The sequence below is a fragment of the Glycine max genome, chromosome 14, assembly GCF_000004515.6.
Source record: "Glycine max cultivar Williams 82 chromosome 14, Glycine_max_v4.0, whole genome shotgun sequence".
Taxonomy (NCBI): domain Eukaryota; kingdom Viridiplantae; phylum Streptophyta; class Magnoliopsida; order Fabales; family Fabaceae; genus Glycine; species Glycine max.
Genome location: NC_038250.2, coordinates 4570155 through 4586767, shown reverse-complemented (window position 1 = coordinate 4586767; position 16613 = coordinate 4570155). Strand labels below are relative to the sequence as shown.

The following is a 16613-nucleotide window of genomic DNA, read 5'->3' as shown; positions in this document are numbered from 1 at the left end:
TCTGATTTCATTCGTATAATTATGCTCATCAGTAAATAGTTAATACATACAAAAAAATAAATAGTTAAATCAATAAATATTTAATAATTAATAATTAATCTATGGTAAACCTAGTACCTATAATCGAGAGCATTCGAATAAAATCAAGCATTACTTGTCGGAGGCGAAAGAAGCAATTTTTTTTCTGAAAAATCCTCTCCTATTTTTGTTGCACAATTTTAAATTTAAATTAAACGGGCATGAAAAAGACAAGACAGGATCCTACGTGTCCAAAATCAAAGCAAAGCCACCTTAGCAAGGCACGTTGACACGGCTCCTACAGTCTCCATTACGATTTTTTCTTTTCTTTTAATTTTGAAGTATTTATTATTTATCATTACAGCTCCTAAATATTTTCGCTTCGCTTGCTCGGTGTGTCAATAGGAGACGAGATCCATTCTTCTCGTCTCGTCATTGTAGACGACACGCCAGTTCAGTTCCACTCCCTTTCTTCTCCCTCGTTTTATTCGTGTCAGACCTTCAATTTCCCGTTTCGTTTCCACGTCTTTCTCTCTCTCCTCTTCGTTTTGAAGAGGGTCCAAGTCTTCTCTTCCGCTGCTTCCAGATCTCGCAGGGATTTGGATCCTCCTCAAGCTCCTTCTCTCTCTTCACTCTTCCACCCTCCATCGGCGAATTCAATTCGCCGGTTGCAGATCCGAATCTTCGATTTCCAGTTCCTTGATCTAAGCCACCATGGCGGCCGCGAATGCTCCGATCACCATGAAAGAAGCCCTAACTGTGAGTTATTGTTCTCCTTCGATTTTCTATTCCCGCGAACTTTTGTTTATTCAGATCAATTCACTGTTATAGCTCTGGAAGCAAGAACTAGAACACTTGCTTGTGATGATTATTGATGCTTTGCTGTATAATCGGTCAATTTCGGTCTCCAAGTCAAGTATGCTGCAAATTTTACTTTACTAGTTTGCTTACTGTGAAGTATGCGCAGATCTGATTTTTTTTTCGTTCGCTTTCTGAACTGGAGAGCGAGAAGCATAATTGTTCGTTGTTGCTGATGTATTCTTTTGCTAGATAGTGATTTGAGTGATGTGGTTTGTGTGATCTGACTTGTGATTGCAGTTGCCGAGCATTGGCATCAATTCGCAATTCATCACGTTTACGCACGTGACGATGGAATCGGATAAGTATATATGTGTTCGTGAAACCGCTCCACAGAATAGCGTGGTTATCATTGATATGAACATGCCAAATCAACCTTTGAGGAGGCCTATCACCGCGGATTCCGCTCTTATGAATCCGAATTCTAGAATTCTTGCTTTGAAAGGTACGTGACTTGTGAGTTGTGTTCTGTTGTTACTAATATTCTCGATTCTTTATCTGGTACCTTGGTATTGATATGAATTCTGTCTTTGTGGATATAAAAAATCCATTGGAAGCTTTCTTTCAACAGTTTTTCTTCTATTTATTTTTGCTTCCTTTAGTTGTATCATTTTTGTTGATGAGATTGTTGGATTAAATGAAACAGACTGCTTAATTATGACTAGTATGACTTGAAGCATTTGAACACGTCTAGTCATCCATAATATATCTACTTCTAATTCCGTGGTTCTTGGACTGTTTCTGCCACGGTCAGGTACTTTATATGCATCCTGATCGATAGGGCCACAGAGCTGTGAAGCAGGGATCTTTGATTGGTTTGAGAAGTTGAAATAAACTGGCATCCTTATTTTAAATTTTATATATAATATATAATGAAGTTAAAATATCATGTTTTTAAGTGCTATAATAGTATTTGTTGGAAAAAAGGTATTGTACATTGCTCTCACTCTTCCACAAGAAGATAGAAGGAGGGATTCCATTAGATGAGGAATTTATTTATGTAGATACTAGAAAAAATTATGTTTAAACTAAAACTTTATTCTGGTTAATTTTAATAAAAATATATGAACATTATCTGATAAATATTTTTTCTCCATTTTTTTTTACTTTTGCTAATATATCAATAATCCCCAATTTCACATTAGGCCTATTAGATGTCGCAATCCTACATATTTTTCATGCTGTCATCGTTTGACCAGGTTTTCAGTGGTTAAAAGAAAATTTTTGGTATTAAGATGAGCTGCAATGTTCATAGACCATAATGCTCCCAAATGTTGAGCAGTCTTTTAAGTTTTTAGTTTGTTGTGCATGTGCTTCTGTTGACGCTGCTTTTGAAATATTGTTTACTTTTGGTTTATCTTCACTTACAAGTTACATCATTCTGTTGAAGCCCAACTGCAAGGAACTACTCAAGATCACCTGCAAATATTTAACATTGAGATGAAAGCAAAGATGAAATCATATCAGATGCCTGAGCAGGTAACTATTATGCACAAGGACACATATATTGCAACATAGTAGGTCCAATATGGTAACATATATTGTTAATCATGCATAGGTAGTCTTTTGGAAGTGGATTAGCCCCAAGATGTTGGGTCTCGTAACACAGACCTCTGTATACCACTGGTCAATTGAAGGTAAGATGATAATTTGCTTAACTAAATATTTTTGTGTTATACTATATTTTCCAGTTTACGTATTCTTTATGCAGTGTGCTTGTGGTTTCTGCAAATTGTTGACTGGTACATGGTTCATGATCTATATAACTTGTAGGTGACTCTGAACCTGTTAAGATGTTTGAGAGAACAGCAAATTTGGCAAACAACCAGATAATTAATTATCGATGTGACCCTACAGAAAAATGGTTGGTTTTGATTGGCATTGCTCCTGGTGCACCTGAGGTATATCTCTGGTTCCTATTGTAGTCATTGTTATCAATCCCAAATAGTGGTGCAGAGTGGCTAACTTTAAAACTGTTATGGCAGGATGGACCTCTATTCTAAAGCTATATATTCAATTTAAATAATTTACATTTCACATTTATAAATGCTCAAAAGTAAAAAATTACATAAAGGGGAAAACATAATCATAATTAATAATACAAAATCAAATTCTTAAACTAAACACATAGGGTCAAAAATAACAAATGTAAAGGAAATAAAATATCAAATAAGTTTAAGCCTCCAAGTGGATGATGCCATGATTGCTTGAAGGATGACCAATGAAATGAGAAAAAAAATTGTAACAGAAAACGCTAAGATAGATCAGAGGGGTGAGCAAGTAGAAGAAGAACAAAATGTGGACTTGGAAAACATTAAAAAAAGAGTGAGCAAATTGAACATAGGCTGACACAGTTCTAGTTACATATTGCTTGATGACATGTGGAAGGCACCACTTCAGCAATGGAAGATGAGCCAACAGAAGATGCCACAAGGGAGATGGACGGTCCCTGATAAATCCGAACAGGTTCAGCCTGGAACCTAGAGAGCCTCACAATACACAAGTATTTGTATGAAAAGTTCAAGTCTGTCTATTCCATTGCAATTTCGTGTATCAGGGACTATCCATCAACCCTTGTGGCGTCTTCCTTTGGCTTATCTTCCATTGCTGGACGTGGCGCCTTCCACTTGTCATCAAGCGATCCGTAACTAGACCCGTGTCATCTGGTATAGAGGCAGGCATGACCTTTCTTCACTCAACACAAAGTGGTTATGCCTAGGCTTTGCCGAAAAGACCAGGGTTTGGTTAGAAACAACATTGGTAAGCACTGAGTGCTGGTGGTTTGTGTCAAAACAGGTGAGACAACAGTGGGTGCTTCGTGAATCAAGCTTCAAAAAAGGTTTTGAACCCTATAAGCTGTTTTAATGAAAAGGTGGGAGTGAAATCACGGAAGTCACTGAAAAGATTATTGGAGAACTTGGAAAGTGGTTGCCAAAAAAAGGGTTTCCCTATTCCAGTGTAGTGGCTACAACAACTACGAAATGCCACTCATTTGGGTGTTGACACAGAAATGCTTCGTGATATTTCTGTAGTGCTCTGCTCTCCACTATGTGATACTAAACCACAATAGCACCACTATCACATGCTCATGCTCTTGACATAGTTAGCTCTCGTGTTGCAAATACATTTTAAATTTTCAACTTTAGTTTAGGCTTTTCATTCAGATATTAATAGTTGTCTTTATCTATCTTTCTGCTGGCTTTATCTGTGTATAATTGTATAAGAATTGTGATCTTTTCACCGTGATTTTAACAAACCTGATCTATTTTGGTTTATTTTTCCATATTATTTTGCATTGTAGAGGGCACAATTGGTAAAGGGAAACATGCAACTTTTCTCAGTGGATCAACAACGTAGTCAGGCTCTTGAAGCTCATGCTGCATCATTTGCCCAATTTAAAGTGTGTTTTTTTTTTTTTTTTACTTTTGTCTTTAGTTTCCCATGATTTTTATTTTATATTTCCGGAATAATTGTATATATGCTACTGTGCTGGACAGGTTCCTGGGAATGAAAATCCTTCTGTTTTGATTTCTTTTGCCTCGAAGACACTTAATGCTGGTCAAGTTATATCCAAGTTGCATGTTATTGAACTGGGAGCACAACCAGGTCTGCATATTTTTAGCTCATTCACATTTATCTGTAATGCATCTATTTTATGGGCAACTTATGTTTTCTAGAAAAATCTGTCTTGTATGCTGGTTTAGTTATATCTCTCGACTTGATGAATTTTAATTTTCCTGGTAAATCAGAAATTGAAATTGATTATTTGTATCAATATGCATTTATCATTCCTGGTCTATAACTCAAGGTGAAAAGGTCATATGAATGATCCTTTTTGAAGATGTCTGTAGAATGATACCTTCAACATTAAAAGGATTTCAGAAATGAAAGAAGAGAAAATCACAAACTTCAGAAATGGAGTTTTGATATTAACTACCTCAACTAAAAACAGTTACATCTCGAGTATTTATACTAGAGTTAGACAGCTGTTACAACTAACATTAGTAACTGTCAACTAACCTTAAGTTAGTTGAGTTAACTAATACAACTAACCAACAATAGTTAAAAAACAAAAAAAGGAGTAATTCTACTCTTCTACTCTAATAAACATTGAACTGAAAATATAACTTTCATAAACTTTGATCTGTGGATGTATTACTCTGATCCATGATGAAGGAAGAGGCTACTCATTATTGCCAATAACTTAGGTACATGAAATGTATTATATTTTGTTGTTAGGCCATACTATGAGGATTGTTTTCCATTTGTTACCATGACCTTGGACAGTTTTTATAAATATATAGATGATAAACATGTGTAAGTGTGAAATTTGAAGGTAGATGAAGCAGTAAATATTTACTAGATAAGGGTATTATGAAATTAAACCGTGTATATCATCGTATCACCTGTGATTGAATTGATCATCCTTCTAGAGCTTGAATTGTTAGAGATATCATATAAAATCATTCATGTGTCTCTTCACCTAACTGCTGAAGCTTTTGAGATAGTTGGTATCAAAGTCTCTATAACTAATGGTGTAGAGTTCTATTCTTCCTGTCCCCATTCTTCTAAGAAAAATTTGAACTTCAGCACAGGATAGGTGGGGGCCTCTGTTCATTATCCATGCTTCAAGCCCAAAGGGCTCTAGCGTGAGGGGGCATGTTGGAAATGTTCTATGAAACCACTCATGCATCTTCACTTCACCTATCAACTTAAGCTTTTGCAATAGTTGTTCCCATGACAAACATTGCTAATTTGTTGGCAGGGAGGCCATCATTCACAAAGAAGCAAGCTGATCTTTTCTTCCCCCCAGATTTTGCTGATGATTTTCCAGTTGCCATGCAGGTACTGAAGTTGCTAGTATTTGTTGTTCATTTTATAAACAGTGTAAATATCTGATTTCTATTTTTATTTTTTGGCAGATATCCCACAAATACAATTTGATTTATGTGATTACGAAACTTGGCCTACTATTTGTCTATGATTTGGAGACAGCTACTGCTGTATATAGGAACAGAATCAGTCCAGATCCTATATTTTTGACCTCAGAAGCTACATCTGTGGGAGGCTTTTATGCCATCAACAGGAGAGGCCAGGTTTTATTGGCTACTGTTAATGAACAAACCATTGTGAATTTTGTCAGTGGCCAAGTATGTTTCTGACCATGTTATAACTTTTTTGTTGTAAAGTGGGGTATGAAATGCCATTTTTACAAATTTCATTTGGTTATCACAGCTAAACAATTTGGAGCTAGCAGTTAGTCTTGCCAAAAGAGGAAATCTTCCTGGTGCTGAAAAGCTGGTATGTCAATTTTGTGTAGAACTCAATTTTAGTAATAATATTTTTTTTCAAGGGTGTTTTCAGTGAGATTCAAAGAACTTGGATGCATTGTCAATTAATCTCTTGGGGGGCATTTGTTTCACCAAATGATATTGTATTCCTAGGATTTTTAAAAGTACATTTGGCTAGATTTTAACATTCCTAGGAATATTTTTAAAACTGAAAATGATTGAAAATAAAAAATAGGAGTTGGAATGGAAGTTATAGTTGGGTTAGAAAATAGCTTCCCATATTCCCATGGGAATATAAATTTCCCACCCCTTATCATAGGAATAGAAATGACTTGAATCATGGTATAACCACTGTCCTGGGAATAAGAAATACCCAGGAATGTTTTTTAAAAACTCGTAACATACATGGGAATACTACATTCCCCAGTTCACATTTCCGGTAATGGGATTTTAATCTGTGAAACAAACACACACTAGGGGTTTCATGTAGCTGATAAATGCTTACTTGCATGAAGTTTTGATACTAACTACAATAAAAAGTGCTATACTTTGATGAGTAATTGTTAACTCTTCTTTGTAGCAGACAGCCAGACACTAATTCAGTTTATTTCGTTGGTGTTTGACAGACATTTCTTTTCCTTACTGTTTTTTGTTGCATATTTGTTTTGAACTGTCAACCTTTTATTTTAGAGATTCTATTTTGTAAAAGATTTGTGCTCAAGTCTAGGGAGGTATGTGAGTGACCTTCATGATGCATGCTGTAGATCTGTTGCTTCTTTCGTCATTTACTTCAATGCAATATACACTGTTTAATCTCTCTCTTGTTATTGTATTTTTGGTTCTTTTATTCATGGACATGATGTCCATACTTGTTGACATTACAGGTAGTGGAACGTTTTCATGAACTGTTTGCCCAAACAAAATATAAGGAAGCTGCAGAACTTGCAGCTGAATCTCCACAAGGAATCCTTCGAACTCCTGACACAGTTGCCAAATTTCAGGTTTCTTGATAAGATGTTGCTATCTGAGAATTGTCTCTTGCTTTTTTAGCCACTTTATTCACAGAGATTCATTTTCTGGTTGTTTACTGTTTGCCTTTAGGTGGTGTCCTTTTGTTTGGTCAATTAGTTATAATGTTTAAAATGCCATTATCTGCTTTACGTGGCAGAGTGTTCCTGTGCAAGCTGGGCAAACTCCTCCTCTGTTGCAGTATTTTGGAACACTTTTAACAAGGGGAAAGCTGAATGCCTTTGAATCATTAGAATTATCACGGTTGGTTGTGAACCAGAACAAGAAAAATCTGTTGGAAAATTGGTTGGCAGAGGACAAGCTTGAATGCAGTGAGGAGCTAGGAGATCTCGTTAAGGTTGGGTTGCATTAAAATTTGAAAAATTCAATATTATTCTGTTATTTATAACTTTGTACTCTATCTTTCTAATTGTCTGCCAAAAATAGGGTACTGATTCTCATCTAACCTGTTTATTGTGAAATGTTGTATTAACTTTTACAAGCATGCTCCCTTGTAGACTGTGGACAATGATCTTGCTTTAAAAATATATATCAAAGCCAGAGCTACTCCAAAAGTTGTTGCTGCGTTTGCTGAGAGGAGGGAGTTTGACAAAATTCTGATTTACTCTAAACAGGTGCCTGTTTACTTATCAAAGAATATTGAAGCTTAATCCATAGAATAATTTTAATGCTATTATGGCATGTATAGCATTTTGTCTACCTGTATAATTATCATTGCATGTATTGCACTTTCATTTTACTGTAAACATTTGGTCCTGAACATTGTATTACTTATTTGTTGCTATAGGTTGGGTACACACCTGACTACCTCTTCCTTCTGCAAACAATTCTCCGGACAGATCCTCAGGTGTGAGAGAAACCTCTGCAGTTCATACAATTTTTTTATTTGAACCTGAACCATTTCTTTGTAGCTCCCCTTATTGTCTGCGTCCTTGTTATATCTGTGGTAACTGTTTTTGTTTTGAACAGTATATGTACATTAAGTTGACAATGTCTGCTGACAGTTACCATTTTCATTTTGATTTGCAGGGCGCTGTTAATTTTGCATTAATGATGTCTCAAATGGAGGGAGGTAGCCCAGTTGATTACAACACAATAACTGATCTCTTTCTTCAGGTTGATTATATGTTGTGATTAAGCAATTTTGATGAATATTAATATGATATTTTTGTTTCATAATCATTGATTTAGTACTGAATGGTTCTTGAAATTATTGTTATTTTCCATTTGGTTACTTCCTGCTCAGAGAAATCTGATTCGAGAGGCAACAGCTTTTCTCCTGGATGTTTTAAAGCCGAATCTACCAGAACATGGGTTCCTTCAGACAAAGGTGTGGCCTTTGTTTCTCATCTGTTATGGGCATTTTACTCTGAAAATTCTTTCTTTGAAGTGTTACGATGTTGTGAATCACTGTTCAGGTGTTGGAGATAAATCTGGTGACTTTCCCCAATGTTGCTGATGCAATATTGGCTAATGGCATGTTCAGCCATTATGACCGTCCTCGTATTGCCCAACTTTGTGAAAAAGCTGGCCTTTATGTGCGAGCTTTGCAAGTAAGGACTCTCCAAATGTGTTTTATTCTTGCACTTTCTCTATGTTAATCTTAAAATCAAACCCTTAATTGATTGCATTATTCTTGGTGCAGCATTACACAGAATTACCAGACATCAAACGCGTGATTGTTAATACACATGCAATTGAACCTCAGGTTTATGTGCTGTTCTGCTTTTAATCTCTTAGAGTTTAAAAATTAAAACCCATTCTGTGAGCTTTTAAAATACCTACTCATTATGTGGTTGTTACAGTCACTCGTAGAGTTTTTTGGTACACTGTCAAAAGAATGGGCATTAGAATGCATGAAAGACTTACTGCTGGCCAATCTTAGGGGCAACCTACAGATCATTGTGCAGGTATGGTGGTGTCAGTGTTTTCTATAACTTGGAACTTATTAAACAATTGTTGACAAAGCTTTCTTATGTGTGTTCAGGTTGCTAAAGAATATTGTGAGCAATTGGGCGTTGATGCCTGCATAAAACTTTTTGAGCAATTTAGGTCATATGAGGGACTGTACTTTTTCCTTGGATCATACTTGAGCTCCAGGTAATTCTTTCATTTGGAAAAAAAACTTGTTTTTCTGTTGGTAATTGACCTCATTTTATTGAGATATTGTCCGATGTATTTCTGCTGATGTATGTTCCTCTAAATAATATGGAACAGTGAGGATCCTGACATTCACTTTAAGTACATTGAGGCAGCAGCAAAGACTGGTCAAATCAAGGAGGTTGAGCGTGTGACAAGAGAATCAAATTTCTATGATGCTGAGAAAACCAAAAACTTTCTGATGGAGGCTAAACTTCCAGATGCACGGCCTTTGATTAATGTTTGTGATCGTTTTGGATTTGTTCCAGATCTAACACACTATCTATACACAAACAACATGGTTCGCTACATTGAAGGCTATGTTCAGAAGGTATAATAGTAGCCTTGCTTATCTCATGAGTGCTATCTACTCTTTTTCTCTGCCTATGTAAAACTTCGTGCCTTTCTATACAGGTGAACCCAGGGAATGCACCTTTAGTTGTTGGGCAGCTGCTAGATGATGAATGCGCAGAAGATTTTATCAAAGGCTTGATCCTTTCTGTTCGTTCATTACTGCCAGTGGAGCCCCTTGTGGAGGAATGTGAGAAGAGGTGGTGTTTTCCCTTTGATCCTATGTGTTATTGCTTTGCATTCTTGTTTCTTATTTTATCCTGTGTCTTTTTGATATGCAGGAATCGACTTCGTATGCTCACACAGTTCTTGGAACACCTTGTAAGTGAGGGAAGCCAGGATGTACATGTTCACAATGCACTGGGTAAAATTATCATTGATAGCAACAACAACCCAGAACATTTCCTCACAACCAACCCATACTATGATTCTCGAGTTGTGGGCAAGTATTGTGAGAAACGGGATCCCACCTTAGCAGTTGTAGCTTATCGGCGAGGACAATGTGACGATGAACTTATCAATGTCACCAACAAAAATTCTTTGTTCAAACTGCAAGCAAGGTTTGTGGTGTATATTGGCTTCTCTAAAGTGAGAGAGTATACTTTGCAGGATAAAAGTGTAGTTGCAACCATTGATTAGAAAACCAACAATTAAAATTGTTACAACTTCGAAGTTTGTTGTACTTGAATTTTATCATATTCTCAACCGTTGATTTTCTAATCAATGGTTATAACTGCACCTCCGTCACTTTAGAGGAGCTATATTTGTGATCCTTAATACACCAAATCAATTTTCTTTAATACAATGTTCACATGCTTATATTGTGATGACAGATATGTTGTTGAGAGAATGGATGGTGATTTGTGGGCTAAAGTTCTTGATCCTGATAATGAATATAGAAGGCAACTTATTGATCAGGTTGTATCTACTGCTTTGCCTGAAAGCTCAAGCCCTGAGCAAGTTTCTGCAGCTGTTAAGGCTTTCATGACAGCCGATCTGCCCCATGAATTGATTGAACTTCTTGAGAAGATTGTGCTTCAGAATTCTGCATTCAGTGGAAACTTTAATTTGCAGAATCTTCTTATTTTGACAGCAATAAAGGCTGATCCATCCAGAGTTATGGATTATGTTAATAGATTGGATAATTTTGATGGGCCCGCAGTTGGAGAAATGGCTGTAGAAGCTCAGTTATATGAGGAAGCATTTGCCATTTTTAAGAAGTTCAACTTGAATGTTCAAGCAGTCAACGTGTTGCTTGATAAGATTCATAGCATTGATAGAGCTGTTGAGTTTGCTTTCCGAGTTGAAGAAGATGCTGTTTGGAGTCAGGTGGCCAAGGCTCAACTCAGGGATGGGCTAGTAAGTGATGCAATTGAGTCATTTATACGAGCTGATGATGCTACACAATTTTTAGATGTTATCCGTGCTGCTGAAGATGGCAATGTTTACCATGACTTGGTGAAATACTTGCTAATGGTAAGAGGGAAAGCAAAAGAACCCAAGGTCGACAGTGAGCTCATTTATGCATATGCAAAAATAGATAGGCTGAGTGACATTGAGGAGTTCATTCTTATGCCTAATGTTGCTAATCTTCAAAATGTTGGTGACCGGTTGTACGATGAAGCATTATATGAAGCTGCAAAAATCATATTTGCTTTTATATCTAACTGGGCCAAGTTGGCTATCACACTGGTCAAATTACAACAGTTTCAAGGTGCTGTTGATGCAGCAAGGAAAGCCAACAGCTCAAAGACATGGAAGGAAGTTTGCTTTGCTTGTGTTGATGCAGAGGAGTTTCGTTTGGCCCAAATTTGTGGACTAAACATTATTATTCAGGTAATATGTTGATTTCAGTTTTTTGATGAACTGTGTGTGCCCATGCACACGCGTGCGTGTATATATAGGAACGTTTTTCTTCATTTCTGATGCAGACCGAGTTCAATTTAGAGAGTTTAAGTGATCTGCGTTTCAGTATGTGATGGTGAAGCAATTTCCCTAAAAGTATGCTGTGAACATGTGAATGGGCATGATTTATGATTGGAAGGGTGTTGTGCTTGTTATATGAACTTAATGTTGATTTGCTACTAGTGATCTTATTGAATTTCTAATGCTTATTGCGTCATTTTTTTTATTAATTTCATAGGTGGATGACTTGGAAGAAGTCAGTGAATATTACCAAAACAGAGGTTGCTTCAATGAGCTCATATCTCTCATGGAGAGTGGTTTAGGGTTAGAACGGGCACATATGGGCATCTTTACTGAGTTAGGAGTTCTGTATGCTAGATACCGCCCTGAGAAGCTTATGGAGCATATCAAACTATTCTCAACCCGCCTCAATATTCCTAAACTCATAAGAGCTTGTGATGAACAACAGCATTGGAAAGAATTGACCTATTTGTATATACAATATGGTGAGTTTGATAATGCTGCAACTACCATCATGAACCATTCACCTGAAGCATGGGATCACATGCAATTCAAAGATGTTGTTGTTAAAGTTGCCAATGTGGAGTTGTACTACAAGGCTGTTCACTTCTACTTGGAAGAGCATCCAGATCTTATCAATGATGTTCTGAACGTCCTTGCACTTCGTGTGGACCATGCACGTGTTGTTGACATCATGCGGAAGGTAGGATGAATATTGGCAAAAATTTCATTAGATATCAGTTGTTGCATGCCATAACACTAATGGGAAATTTCATTTTGATATGCTATAGGCTGGTCACCTCCGTCTTGTGAAACCGTATATGATTGCAGTTCAAAGCAACAATGTATCTGCTGTTAATGAAGCGTTGAATGAGATATATGTCGAGGAGGAAGATTATGATAGATTGCGCGAGTCAATTGATTTGCACGATAACTTTGATCAAATAGGCCTTGCTCAAAAGGTGTGGAAATTTGCTCTTAATTGGAACTATTTTTTGGTTTCAGCTGTGGAAATCTCAGATTATTGTTATTACTGTATACGCAGATTGAAAAGCATGAGCTTCTTGAGATGAGACGTGTTGCTGCTTATATTTACAAGAAGGCAGGTAGGTGGAAGCAGTCTATTGCTTTGTCAAAGAAGGATAACCTTTACAAAGATGCCATGGAGACAGCCTCCCAATCCGGGGAGCGTGAACTTGCTGAGGAGTTGCTTGTTTATTTCATTGATCAGGTGCTAAATTCATTTTCTTGCAATATCTTATTTGATTAGGTTTACTGTTATTCTTGGATAATGTGTTTTGTTTAATTGTTATAATGTCATACTTTGTGCATGTCTATGCGTACATAGCTACTCTGCAACCTTCTTTGCAGCAATGGTTATTGCATACTTGTGGAACCTCTTATAATATGTGTAATTCGAAGTCATACAAAGAAATTATTTGATTCCAGAGTTATTAATATTTTCTTTTTGTCAAAGCCTAGTGGCTGTTCTGCAATAGCATGTTAATCTTACAATCAAAACTACTGATTGAAGGATTGTCATTCAAGCTTCTTACTCAAGGGTTCAAGCTTTTTAGTTTGTCCTAATGGAGTGATAGTATTTCAATTTATTTATGTGCATATAATTGAGATTTCTAAATTTTCTTTTCATATGCTTATGCAGGGAAAGAAGGAATGCTTTGCCTCATGTCTATTTGTTTGCTATGATCTCATACGGGCAGACATTGTTCTTGAACTAGCTTGGATGCACAATATGATTGACTTTGCCTTCCCATATCTATTGCAGGTTTGCATTTGTTTTATGCTGCTAATTTGTATCACCTGTAGTTAGAATTTTATGTTTCATGATTCAATGTGATTCAGCTAGCTATTGATTTGTATCATAAGATTTGATCATATACTTTGCAAAGTCTGATAGTTTATGATGGGTTGCAATTTTAGTCAGTCCATTTGAACTGTTTTTTTGGTGAAACAGTTTAATCTTCCTCTTTATTTATAAGATCAACTTATTTGTAAGCACTTATTCAATAAGTACTTGATTAAACAGTTTACCCAAATGCACAATTAGTGGTGCTTAGCTTGTGAATATTGTGATTGGTCTTATGCACTTGCGGTATTACAGAGGTTATGTGAGCAAGTAAATCTAGGTTGACTAATGCAGTTATTGTCTTCTCCAGCCTTCCATTGAGCTGAAATGAATCTATTTATTGCCATCTTATCCAGAGGTTTCTCTCATCATTATTTTTTTTGGGGTTGTAGTTTATTCGTGAGTACACTGGCAAAGTCGATGAACTAGTGAAGGACAAAATTGAAGCACAAAATGAAGTGAAGGCTAAAGAGCAAGAAGAAAAGGATGTAGTTGCACAACAGGTAATTATTTTATGTCATGCTGTCACTCTGTCAGCAGTTTGAGTGTTCTGAAATGTTTGTTGTTGATAAATCCTCATCTTTCGCATCATTCATCCTCGACTTTCTCAACAGATTGAACATTAGAGTAGTACTGATATGAATGAGATGTGCTTTTTGTTGCAGAACATGTATGCTCAATTGTTGCCTCTTGCTTTGCCTGCACCACCAATGCCTGGAATGGGAGGCTTTGCTCCTCCCCCTCCAATGGGTGGACTGGGGATGCCCCCAATGCCTCCTTATGGTATGCCACCCATGGGCAGCAGTTTTTGAAGAGTATAGCATGAACTCGGTCCCTATGAAGAGCAATGTAGGAACTTCCAAGTTTTGCGTAGAACAATATCTTGTGTGATTTGGATGCAGCATTCTTTCTTTGCTTCGGTTGGCGGTGGGATATCCCAAGTTAAAATAATGTGAAGTTTTTCGGTTTAGATTGTGTCATAATAGTCTTGTAAGTTTATTGTTTTTTCTGTGTTGTAGTCGAGGCATTTTTTGGGCTGCTGATTCTAGCTAACCGATAAATTTCTGTATTCTACCATTTTTCTTGTAATAAATGAGTTAGTCCTAGGTAGACCAAACAAAAAATGAATTACATCTAGTATATATAAGAAATTTTCCGACTTTAACAGCCAGCTTTATGTGTGCATGTTGTGGCCTAAATTTCCTCACATTTTCTTGATATGGAAGCTACTTGATTATGGAGGCACCCTTGTTACCCCCTGTTTCTGCAGATCCAAGCTACACCCTTGGAGACATGTTTATAGAAAAAACACAACCATATTAGTGTTCCTTGAAAAACCACAAACTTATATATGTAGCTTTATTTTGCTTTTAGTTCTATTAACTCCTCATAATCTCAACACTTATTTGAAAGCGTCGCCATAGCTGACTTGGTTTCCAAATGGCGCTACATTTGGAATCTAAAGATACACGTGGGTTTTTTTTTGGAAATAGGGTTAACAAAACATGGTAGTTGTTTGGTTTGCTACTATTTAGTTAGATATAAATAATATACTTTAAACTTGAGAATCCTAATTTTGAATGTGTTTTTGAGTTGGTTAAATTAGATAAGAACATAGTTATCCAAAGGATGAAGAATTTCTCTTTTTCTTTCTATGAATGGTCAATAAATTCCGTGGAATGTTGGAAGTGGTTGTAGGGTGCAAAGCATAACATATTTGAAAATACTATATGCGTGCAGTAATGGCACTGCAGTGAGATTAGTAGGTTATTGACTAGTAGTCGGACTTACTTTGTATCTTGTATAAGCGCTGGAGTATGAGGGTATCCCCCATTTAAAGAAGTACTCAAATTGAAATCAACATAGGCTTAAAGAAGTACTCAAATTGAGTGTCTTTACCCCAAGGCCTAGACTTCGAAGAATTCGTTAGGGCCTCACCTTCCTGATTTAGGTCCAACCCCTAAAATAATTTTTTTTACACGCAGACACTACTCGTGAATTATACAATATCTAGGACCTCACACTCGTGTTTCAAACACGTTTAACACATTGTGTTACAATTTAACACTGATTTTTAACTAGAAAACCTACACTTTTCCTTTAAAATTGCACATAAACACTTTTCTCAAGATAAACACCAATTGAATTATTGTACAATTCACAACTTACAACACAAAAATTATCACATCAAGTGTTAATCACACACTTATTCACAATCAAATCTCATGTGCACAATTTAACATCTCATAATAACACAATCCATCATCACATGTTTATGTGTATCTCACAAATTAACACATGTTCAACTTTACACTTATACTCAATCTCAATAACAATATTATAATCTCAAAGCAACATGTTATCCCACAATTCATCACATATTTAATTTATCATTTATACACAATTTTAATCACAATGTCATGATCTCAATATTATAATTTATCATGTTCAACTAGTGAATCTTATCCAAAATACAAACAATTTATACAAAAATGTTTCTTATAACATGGGGAGTAAAACCTCAAACAATTTCACATAATCATATCAAAATCATAGGTAAAAAAACATGAAAACACCAAGAGCACTCAATTTATTAACCAATTCGCATCAGGACATCAATTGGTTCATCAAACACAATAATATCATATTTATAATCATAAAGGAAAATTTATAATTTAATAAACATCCCAAAATAAATCCAATTTAATCCCTTAAAGATCTCTACACATGTTCATTCTAATCCCAATTGTGATAAACTCATCCCTTACTTCTAAGTGGGCTCACGTGTGTAGTCCGACAATGATAGCTGTATCTTTAGGAGTTCCCTAAGATTCTTCAAATTTTTCCTATGTTTGTTTTGTTAGAGTTTCCAAGCGTCAGAGAAAAGGAGAAGAAATTGTAGTCTCCATTTTATTGTGAACATGCGAGGGACGTTTCTCTCTTTATGGACATTATTTCACAAATCACAACGGTGGAGATGTGTGAAAAGGGATTCCAAAGGTGGTGTCCAAATTTCACAATGATCTAACGATTAATGAATTAAAGATCATAGTTTTACTGAGACATATTTAAATCTCTGGGAAAAGAGAAAGCTAAAATACAAAGGGAATTTCTCTCACCTCGACATTGTTTCA

At 36.1% G+C, this 16613-nt stretch overlaps 1 protein-coding gene across 1 annotated transcript; it reads left to right on the top strand.

The window, feature by feature from the left end:
• Positions 1-390: 390 nt before the first annotated feature.
• LOC100786715 (clathrin heavy chain 2) lies at positions 391-14644 on the top strand. The gene is made up of 30 exons (XM_003544027.5): positions 391-777; positions 1117-1321; positions 2267-2355; positions 2435-2513; positions 2650-2777; positions 4178-4276; positions 4374-4482; positions 5642-5721; positions 5799-6026; positions 6112-6177; positions 7052-7168; positions 7336-7533; positions 7694-7810; positions 7984-8043; positions 8226-8312; positions 8443-8526; positions 8615-8749; positions 8842-8904; positions 9002-9106; positions 9184-9296; positions 9414-9666; positions 9750-9886; positions 9968-10246; positions 10520-11522; positions 11830-12315; positions 12404-12574; positions 12658-12843; positions 13276-13398; positions 13872-13982; positions 14145-14644. Exons 1-30 carry the CDS (start codon positions 733-735, stop codon positions 14289-14291), a joined length of 5103 nt encoding a protein of 1700 aa, XP_003544075.1. The 5' UTR covers positions 391-732; the 3' UTR covers positions 14292-14644.
• The last annotated feature ends 1969 nt before the right edge of the window (positions 14645-16613 follow it).

Bases quoted from the DNA above. Each gene is read 5' to 3' on its own strand.
- LOC100786715 (XM_003544027.5), top strand. From the start codon at position 733: ATGGCGGCCGCGAATGCTCCGATCACCATGAAAGAAGCCCTAACT. The intron at 2,514-2,649 runs GTAAGATGATAA...TATAACTTGTAG, and splicing joins ATACCACTGGTCAATTGAAG to GTGACTCTGAACCTGTTAAG. The intron at 9,887-9,967 runs GTGGTGTTTTCC...TTTGATATGCAG, and splicing joins GTGGAGGAATGTGAGAAGAG to GAATCGACTTCGTATGCTCA.